Source organism: Podarcis tiliguerta (assembly GCF_965153285.1).
Source record: "Podarcis tiliguerta genome assembly, chromosome: 8".
Classification (NCBI taxonomy): Eukaryota; Metazoa; Chordata; class Lepidosauria; order Squamata; family Lacertidae; genus Podarcis; species Podarcis tiliguerta.
Window position 1 is genome coordinate 72,720,815 of NC_139541.1, and position 9,979 is coordinate 72,730,793.

At 44.2% G+C, this 9,979-nt stretch overlaps 1 protein-coding gene across 2 annotated transcripts; it reads left to right on the top strand.

The window, feature by feature from the left end:
* Positions 1–1,270: 1,270 nt before the first annotated feature.
* LOC310684681 (phospholipase A2 inhibitor and Ly6/PLAUR domain-containing protein-like) lies at positions 1,271–8,833 on the top strand. 2 transcript variants are annotated; one of them, XM_083456145.1, is made up of 6 exons: positions 1,271–1,456; positions 1,749–1,855; positions 4,112–4,228; positions 6,343–6,495; positions 7,218–7,355; positions 8,481–8,833. In XM_083456145.1, the coding sequence occupies exons 2-6, from the start codon at positions 1,810–1,812 to the stop codon at positions 8,687–8,689; spliced, it is 663 nt and encodes a 220-aa protein (XP_083312271.1). In that variant the 5' UTR covers positions 1,271–1,456; positions 1,749–1,809; the 3' UTR covers positions 8,690–8,833. The 2 variants fall into 2 exon arrangements, with proteins under 2 accessions (XP_083312271.1, XP_083312270.1); XM_083456144.1 differs by having other exon boundaries at positions 1,271–1,432.
* The last annotated feature ends 1,146 nt before the right edge of the window (positions 8,834–9,979 follow it).

Sequence of the window (9,979 nt, forward strand, 5' to 3'; positions counted from 1 at the left end):
TTCTCTGAATGCAGTTTGGCTCTCGATGGTTAAACACAGTATTTTTTGGATACACACCCACCCACCCACACCCACCCACACCAATTTATATATATAAATTGAGTTGCTAGTATTCATATATTGATAAAAATGCCAGCATACTGTGAGTACTATCAGAAATAAATCCAAAGAAGTGTGTGTGTGTGTGCATTTATTTATTTATATGACCCCCTCACATGTTATAAAACAGCTGCACTGGTTACCGGTTTATTTCTGGACCGCTCTCACATTAGTGTTTAAAACTTTAAACAAATCCACAACTCCACAATTCTGAAGGGCCGTCACTTTCTCTACGAACTCTCTCTGGTGCTAAGATCGACAGAGAATACCCTCTTGGTTGTTCCACTGCCCTCACAGGCTCAGGAGTTGTGGCCAGCGAGAATTGCCTCTCCACAGAGGTCTGCCCAGGGCCTTCCTTATACAGCTTTGGGTGAATGCTGAAGATGCACCTCTTTACCTTGGCTTAGACCCACTCACCCACACCTATTTTTAATATTATGCCTATTATGTTTTAATATTAATGTTCTGTTTTAATTGCTTTTATCTGCCCAGCGACCCTAGTGTGACGGGCGGATAATAAAAGTATATTAATAATAACTATGACAATAATAATATCTTAGGAAGACATCCTCTATTAGCTAAAATGGTCTGTAAATCCTACCCCCAATCCTGATGACTTATTTCAGGTCCTTTGCATTCACTTATTTACACTGTTGAATTTATCTTAACGCGGTCAACGTTTTCAAATGTACACACTTTTCACCCATATATTCATTAAACATTTTACAATCTTCTTTAAATGTATATTCTTGTTCTCTTATTCTGTAAGTTAAATCTGCCAGCTGCATGTAATCCATTAGTTTAAGTTGGCATTCTTATTTAGCTGGGACCTCGCTCGCTTTCCATTTTGGGGCTAACGAAACACGGGCTGCAGTAGTGGCATACATAGCCTTTTTTGATACCTGGGAATTTCCACCTGAATTATCCCCCCCAAAAGGACTCTCTTTTATTTTAAGTGCTTTTAAACTTTTTTTTCAATTCATTATAAATTATTTCCCAATACTCTTTTACACTTTTAGAAGTCCACCACATATGATAGAACATACCCTCAACCCACATAGAACGTACCCTCAGCCTCATTGAACCCCTTGATTCCATTCTGAGGGAGACACTCTCCTGCCCCCAAGTGTTGTGATGTCTTAGGTACTGTTGCTTTAAGGGAAACAGAATCTTAGCGGCTTAGACGACAGTTAGTGGAGGTAGACTGAACATCGGCTTCAAGGTGGAGTGCATTGTGTTCAGCAGGATTCAGCTATGATCAATCCATCCCTCCAGCTGTTCGGTTACTCCTGCTGATGGCATGTACCTGAACGCAACATCCACTCGGCAACAGGTTATATACCTAGAAGTTGACCAGGTTGGTCCCTCCCAAGGATTCAGGCCCTGGGATGTGTGTTCAAAAATCACACCTCTCCACTCTAGCTCAGAGTGGCTAGGAGCCTGCCTGCCTGCCTGTGTACTCTCTGGGCCATTCTGTGCTGCTCTGGACAGCCAGGCAAGCTCCTCTGGTTCCTTGGTGGAGGAATCTTCACCCCAGCTACCCAATCCACCAGGGGGCGCAACACTTGCCCTGCCCCAGGTGCCAGCAACCAATGATACTCTGCTAAAGTGTTGGCCGACTCCCGCCCCCCCCCTTGCTGTCCTTACAGGCCCTTTGAGCCAGAGTATTTGATTCACCTTGATGACAGCTTTTCTGGATTTCCCATCACCATGCAGCATCTCCTGGAATTCTTCTTTTTCGCCCTCCTTACAACAGGTAAGGAAGGACAGCTCACTCACTGGAAATTTATTCCACTGGGGTAGCTGGGGTCAGATGCAAGCTAGTTTCACGAGACTGGTAGGGGCATAAGATGGAAAGGCACCCGCAAGGTCTTTTGTAATTCCTTTAAATTTGAATTTTAAAAAGAAATTGTGAGGAAAGCAATTGTTGCAAGCAATTTTTAAACTAAAGAAACCAAGGAGCATGGTTTTGTTCAAAAGAGAGATGCAAATTGCACATTTTTCAACAGCTTCAATCTAATAGGCCACATTTTCGCTTGCTTGTACATAGCATGTTAAAATAAAATAAAAATGTCCAGTAGCACCTTAGAGACCAACTAAGTTTGTTCTGGGTATAAGCTTTCATGTGCATGTACACTTTAGCAGATATCATGCATGCACACGAAAACTTATACCCAGAACAAACTTACCGTAGTTGGTCTCTAAGGTGCTACCAGACAATTTTTTATTTATTTCGACTGCGTCAGACCAACACGGCTACCTACCTGAATATAGCATGTTAATTTATACATTATTGCTGTGCACTGTTTTCTGAAAAATGTGTGCACTTCCCTTCCTGCAAAGGTGCACCTTCATTGTACAATTTTTTCATATGCTGTAGCACACCCTCCGAGTGTCCCTATTTTCTAGGGACAGTCCCTGATTTAGAGAAGCCGTCCTGGTTTCTGATTTGATCCCAGAATGTCCTGCTTCAATTTAGGATGTCCCTATTTTCATTGGAGAAATGTTGGAGGGTATGGAGTTATTCAACGCCCGAGCCATCTGAAGGCAATCCTATAGAGGGAAGGTTTTTTTAAAAAATGTTTAATGTTTGATTATATTTTTATATGTGTTGGAAGCTGCCCAGAGTGATGGGGCAACCCAATAAGGTGTGGGATATAAATAGTAAAAATATCATTATGGAGTGGGACATCCCTATTTTCATCGGAGAAATGTTGGAGGGTATGCTGTAGACTCACCACTTTAACTTGTTATTTTGGTTGTAAATTGAGGGATATTTTTGGGAGAAGAAAAGGTTAAAGGAGTAAACCCTACAACAAACTCCAAGTGGAGTTCCTAAGACAGTTGGAAGGCGTTTTGTACGCCTCCTTCTGGCAACTCCTACAACAAAGCTGGTGCCAGGTGTATTCTCTGATTTCCTTTGGACCATATCAGTGAGGCTGAGAGGGGGATCTTATTTATTGCCTGGGCAGCCCAGGAACTCCATACACGCTGCCCAGGCTTGTGGCAGGGAGAGGTCACTTCAGTGCTGCTAATCCAGCAAAAACAACGCAAGAGGCAGCCGTTATGAGTTGCCAGTCTCTGCAGCCCCAGTAGGTGCTGTGATTTTCCACTGGTTTGACTTCCCCCCTGAAGGTACACTCCATTGCCTCTCAAGACAGGTAGATGCCCAACAACAACAAGAAACGATTTTCACGGATTTTCATACTGTGTTTTCATTTTTTTAAAAAATGTATTTTATCTACAACATGGATCAGAGAATACAATTTGCACAATGAAAAACTGCAGTATAATGAACACAGTTCCCTAAGATGAATAGTCAAGGAGTTTCAGAAAATGGGAACAAAATTATTATTATTATTTGGTTTATTTCCTTCCCTTCACACCTAGGTTATAGGGGAAGTTACAGCGATTTAAAACACAACATGAATCGTAGTATCATAGAATTGTAGAGTTGGGTCATCCACTCTACAAACCTGCGATGCAGAGATCTCAACCAAAGCACCCATGACAGATGACCAGCCAACCTCTGCTTAAAAACCTCCAATGAAGGAGGTTTGAAATAAAGTACAATCAAGTGAGCAAGGGACGCGGGTGGCGCTGTGGGTTAAACCACAGAGCCTAGGACTTGCTGATCAGAAGGTTGGCGGTTCAAATTCCTGCAACGGGGTGAGCTCCCGTTGCTTGGTCCCTGCTCCTGCCAACCTAGCAGTTCAAAAGCACGTGAAAGTGCAAGTAGATAAATAGGTACCGCTCTGGAGGGAAGGTAAACATCGTTTCCGTGCACTGCTCTGGTTTGCCAGAAGCGGCTTAGTCATGCTGCCCACATGACCCAGAAGCTGTATGCCAGCTCCCTCGGCCAATAAAGCGAGATGAGTGCCGCAACCCCAGAGTCGGTCACAACTGGACCTAATGGTCAGGGGTCCCTTTACCCCTTTACCTTTTACAATCAACTGAATAGGGTGAGTCCTTAAAAAATGGCCTCCCAGCCTCCTTCTTTTCCTTCTTCCAGTTGCTTCGTTAGAGTGTGAGATTTGTTTGAGCGATGGCACCGACTGTACAGGACCTAAGAAGACCTGCCCTCTGGAGAAAAATGCCTGCATGATCGCATACACTGAAAATACTGTAGGTGAGTGGGAGAGAGATTATTGAAGCAGAATTGGAGTCAGATCATTGGTACATTTTGCTCAGTACTGTCTATGCTGGCTGGTCCCATGACCTCAGACAGAGAATCCCTCTCCCAGTCTTACCTGGAGATGGCAGGGGCTGAACCTGGGATGTTCTGCATCCACAGCAGGTGTTCTAACACTAAGCTATGGCCTTTGCCATGATGGCAGAGGGCAAAGGACAGGATCAGTCAAAGTCACGTACTACTAGTATTGTATGGACCCTCCGCCTTGTTAATTATCTCTAGCAAACCATCCCAGGGAACAAACTAATTGACTCATGCCTTCAGTCTGACACAGACTAAGGTGATTTAAGGGCCAATTAACTGTAGCTGCTCTGCTTTAATGGTGGGTTTCAGTGGGTTTGATGCTACCCCACTGGGTGCCACAAGAACCCATTGCTACCAGATTCCAGGCAGCAAATGGAGTAGGTGGCTGTGGTGATCACACAGGGTCCCCGGACGTTTGACGGTCTTATTGATCCCTGTGCCACCACTATGATCACTTTCCCGCTGCCACCAACCTGTTTCTCTCGGGTACACACTGAGTCCAGACAGTTGTTAACATCAAAACAAATAATCAAGTTTATTTTATAAGCGTGAACAAGTTTATGGTTTCAGATAATTTTTCTTGTCAGTTTCTTATCCTTAGTTCCTATACCGGCCTATACCTTCCTAATAATTTTTAACTGATTATTAAAAGTCTATCAGACTCCTCCTAACAGTTTCTCTCATTCTCACACATCAAAACTAGACCAACCCACAGACCTATCCTCCCTCTTCCTTCTCCAACTCCCAACTGACTTCCAAACAACTCCAACTGTAACTCTAACTCCTCCCCTTGGGTTCCCACTGGCCAATCACACTCATTTAACCCTTTCCTTATGACCCACCTAGGAGGGCAAACGCCACAATGGCGTCTTAGAAAATGAGGAATAGAAGGTGCCTTACGGCACCCAGATTGGATTGGACATTGGTTCGAGAAGGATTAGGCTTCAGCACCAAGATACACAATAAATAGCCAGTTCCTCAAATCCAGTCACATCCTGAAGTGACTAACAGACAAGATTGAATACAACATAGGACTACGCTGGAGGAATAGACAATACTAGCCACAGATTTTTCAGAAGGATCAATAATGTCACATGCTTTTCTTAGCTTTGCCAAACCCTGTCTACAGCCTTGCAAGCAGCCATGAACAATGTGATGTCTTCTGGAGGCTGTATAGGTCTTTGCAATATGACTTTCTTTTTTAATCAACCAGTATTTATTGATATTTTTGATGATGTTTTTATGGATGCTTTTGCCGATTTGCTTTTAACATCTATCGTTTATCACCTTTGTATATTATAATGAAAGTGTGGATTACAAACAAACAAACAAACCAATATTTTGGACAACAGCTCCCATCAGCACCAGCCACAATAGCCAATGGGCAGGAATGATGGGGAACTGTGGTCCACAATATCTCAAGGTGACCGTGCTGGGGTCTGCCCCTGTTTTAAGGAATGAACTAACTCGGGGAATCATTTGTAGGAGTGGTTAAACCATTCCTGCTTCTCTACCCGCACCCTGCCTCAGATTTAGAAATCTTAAGAACTAAAGAAAAAAAATACTGAAAAATCAATGATGTGTTTTGTTGTGAATTGGCCAGAACAATTTTCACTCCTTTGGGAAAATATAACACAACATGCTACATTTGGAAGACACTATATCCGTCTCTGATGCAGAAATGAGGAGAACTGAATAAGATTCGGAAAAGAGAGAAAATCCAAAACCGACATATTCACCCATTCCTAATCTTTACATCATCCTTCCAAACACAACCCTGCTCATCATCTTGATGACTGAATAAAATGGAAGCCAGTCTGGCATGCTGGTTTAAGATGTTGGATTACGGCTGGGGAGACCAATGAAGCTGATTGGATGACCTTGGCCCAATCTCACAGACTAACCAGTCCTGAGGATGGAATGGGGTGAACCATGTCAGCTGACATGCATTCCTAGGAGGAAAGGTGGGAAGCAAAGGTGGTAAAATGAAATTAACCATCTCCCTCCCCCCCCATCTTCCATTGCAGATGGAAAAAAGGAACATACTATAGAAAAAGACTGTGCAACTGCTAACATCTGTACCAGTTCCGCCATTGAATTGTACTTTGGACCTGGAAGATTCATGAGGACAGTTGTGTACTGTTGCATCGAAAATTTGTGCAAAAAAATTGAATCCAAATGTGGGTATATAATGGGGTTGGGGGCTAGCTCCTCTCCCCAATCTTCTTCCCTCGCCATGTCCTTCCTTCCACCTGTTCCCTGAAGCCAGGTGTGCACATGTGACATGCCCCTGAGTCTCTGATTTTTGCCGTATGGTCTGTAAATGTGGAAATGGCCTTTAACCTTCAAAGCTACTAGCTGCCTTCCCTATGAATATATCTCGCCCTTTTCACAACCACCTTGAAGGTAGATATAATTAGCTGTGCTTTGGCCTAGTAGTGGCTGGTGCTACTTGGGACCTGCAGGGAGTGCAAAGCAGAGAGTTGTGGTCCTGTTCCTTCTCACTCCTTCTCAGCGGCAATGCTGAGAATAAGGAGGAGGAAGCTGCCACAGCCAGCTCCACCTACTGGGTGTAAGCAGGAAGGTTGGGAAATGGAAGATGGCTGAAGGCTGAAAGAGTTTGGTCAGGCAGCATACCCTCCCTCTACAACCGGGGCTGGGCTGTCCATGAGGAAACGTGAAGTGACCACCTCAGTTGGCAGGATCCACAGGGGCACCAAAACCCAATGTAGCTCTTCCTTTCCCCCTTGTTCCCGATCTAGATATTCCCTGGTGGAGATGGGTGCGCCATTTTGTGGCTCCCTGTAAGGTGCCAAAACGTCTTGGGCCGGTCCTGTCCATAGCTGTAAACAACCAAGCTGCTTCCTCCAAACCCTTAAGCGTTTTCACACCTTGTTTTCAGTTCCACCGATTGAAACCAGAATGAACGGAAAGCAGTGCCCTGCCTGCCACGTGTGGTCGGACACGTGCAAAGAAGAGATGGTGAACTGCACAGGACACAACGTGTACTGCTTTGACGTGTCTTCGCATTCACATGCCCGTAAGCGCTGGCCCAGACATTGCATCCCTTGAAGTCCACATCCTCCCCACCATTTTTCTAGGTTATGTGTTATCATCATCTTCTTCTTTGGTGATCCCTCGTAGCCGAGTGAGATTGTCTTCCATAAACACGGTTTTAACAATGAGTCCGTAAGTGACTGTGGAGGCCAATTCTGGATCCACACGACCTTCCACAGTGGGGGCATTGGTTTCCAGACAGGAGTTGATCAAGGTGTGGATTTGCCAAGCGTGCCTTCCTCCTAGCACGTTTCTCCCTTGCGTCCTGAGTTCAAGTGTCTTCAAAGCCTATAACACCTTTGGTAAAGGCTGTTCTCCAAATGGAGTGCTCGCAGGCCAGTGTTTTCCAGTTGTCAGTGTTTATACTACATTTTTTTAGATTTGCCTTTAAACCTCTTTTGTTGACCACCAGCATTACACTTTCCATTTTTAAGTTCAGAACAGAGTAGTTGCTTTGGAAGACAATATCATCAGATATAATCAACACATATAATCTGAGCGATGCTGAGTTCAGAGGAACAAGCAGACTGCCGCTATTCGCTTCCATAAGATGCGTTAAAAAACAAAAACAAAACCCTACCTCTTATCTTCTGAGTTAAATCACACAGGCTTCTCCTTTGGGCTGTTTCTCATGTAAATGCTTTGGTTGCGTATTGTTAGAAAGCTGCCTGCCGAAATTTGCATCGTGCTAATTTTTGCTTTGCTGTTCTCCAACCCGGGAATGTCTATGAAAATGCATTTATTGGGTGTAAACTATGGAAGAAGAAATATGCATATTAGTAAAAAATCACATACAAAATGCATTCTATTAGGTAAATTTTCAAAATATAGAAAGGTGTATATTTGGCAAAATTTGCCTATAACCCAGTGTATATTGGAGCAAAGACTGAAATGGTCATGAGTTTTCATGGGGAAAATAGCAATCTGATGTGCAAATGTGGAGAACTGAATTTAAGACTAGAAAAATGAGAAACTGAGATGGACTGATTTGCTCATCCTTACACTGGACCATCATTGAGCTGCACTATCCAGGAAAAACGTGCGATTTGGAGAATAGCTAAAAGGCATTATGATTCCCATAATCCCCTCTCTTCTCTTCCATTTCCAGAAACAAACAGTGTGGACAGAACCATGAAAGGCTGTACTTCCAAGTCTGTCTGTTCCTCAATAAGAAGTGGCCGCAGTCCCATTTTGGGAAATTCTGATCTGATTAAGAGGGCGACATGCATTCCAGAGGTTTCTCGGGGATCTCGATGCTCTGGCTTTCTCCTACCAACCTTCTCTGGGCTCCTCCTGCTCTTGAAGATCCTCGTGTAAAGGGACCTGCATGGGGCTGTATCAGCTCTGCCTTCAATCAAGCCTTCCACCTATCTGTAGGCGACTTCTTCATACTTCAATTGGGCCTTCCAGATGGATTTTCTCTGATTCACTGAGTGAAAATAAACCTCAGGTTGAAATCAATTGCAACTGGAATCGCGGGTTTTCTTCTCTTGTGTTTTGTGTAAGGAAGCTATTCAGTGAAGCATTCTGTCCTATTGCTTTTCATAGGTTCGAGGTCCAAGCAATAGGGCTATATATTCACGTTGAACAAGGCAGAAGCAAATACCCCCACTTTGGGGGTATTCACAGACCACCTTGGATTCTGAGGTGGTTGCCGATGAAGCAGGGTGGCAGCGATGTTTCAGAATCAGCCTTCAAAAACGTTTTGTGGCAGGGAAGTCCTTTGGGCTCAATTTGATCCACTTTTAACCCCTCTCAAGATTTTCATAAATGGAAAATGAGAGGGAGGGAGGGAGAGAGAGAGGGAGGGAAAGAAAGGGTTAAGAACACAGGACAAGCCCTGTTGCGTCAGCTCAGGTGCTCATCTCATCTTGCGCTCACATTTACCAGGTAGGTAAAAAGGTAAAGATAAAAGAACCCCTGACCATTAGGTCCAGTCATGACCGACTCTGGCGTTGAGGCGCTCATCTCACTTTATTGGCCGAGGGAGCCGGTGTTTGTCCGCAGACAGCTTTCGGGTCATGTGGCCAGCCAGCATGACTAAGCTGCTTCTGGTGAAGCAGAGCAGCGCACAGAAACGCTTTTTACCTTCCTGCTGGTGCGGTACCTATTTATTTTCTTGCACTTTGATGTGCTTTTGAACTGCTAGGTTGGCAGGAGCAGAGACCGAGCAACGGGAGCTCACCCCATCACGGGGATTCGAACCGCCGACCTTCTGATCGGCAAGTCCTAGGCTCTGTGATTTAACCCACAGCGCCACCTGCATCCCTACCAGGTAGGTACTTATGGGTGAAATGCAGAAAACAACATTGCCATTATTATTCATTAAATTTGTATACTGCCCTATACCCACGGGTCTCAGGGTTGTTCAGAAGATAAAATCATATTAGGGGAAATTACTTCAAAAAAGTGTACATTAGCTTCAACTATTCTACCCCCAAATGCCGAAGAATACAAAGAGTGCTTTAAAAAAGGGAAATCTGCCACAGAAATGTGGAGAGCTGCCTTTAAGACTGGGTAAACAAAGAGACTGAGAGAACCGATCTTAGCGGATCTTCCTATCCCTATTTTGGGTGGAGGAAAGAGAGGGGTGAGTGGAATTGGCAA

Excerpts from the sequence above, each read along its gene's own strand:
- LOC310684681 (XM_083456145.1), top strand. The coding sequence starts at position 1,810 with ATGCAGCATCTCCTGGAATTCTTCTTTTTCGCCCTCCTTACAACAG. Across the intron at positions 1,856-4,111 it reads TTTCGCCCTCCTTACAACAG|TTGCTTCGTTAGAGTGTGAG; the intron begins GTAAGGAAGGAC and ends TCCTTCTTCCAG. Across the intron at positions 4,229-6,342 it reads ATACACTGAAAATACTGTAG|ATGGAAAAAAGGAACATACT; the intron begins GTGAGTGGGAGA and ends CTTCCATTGCAG.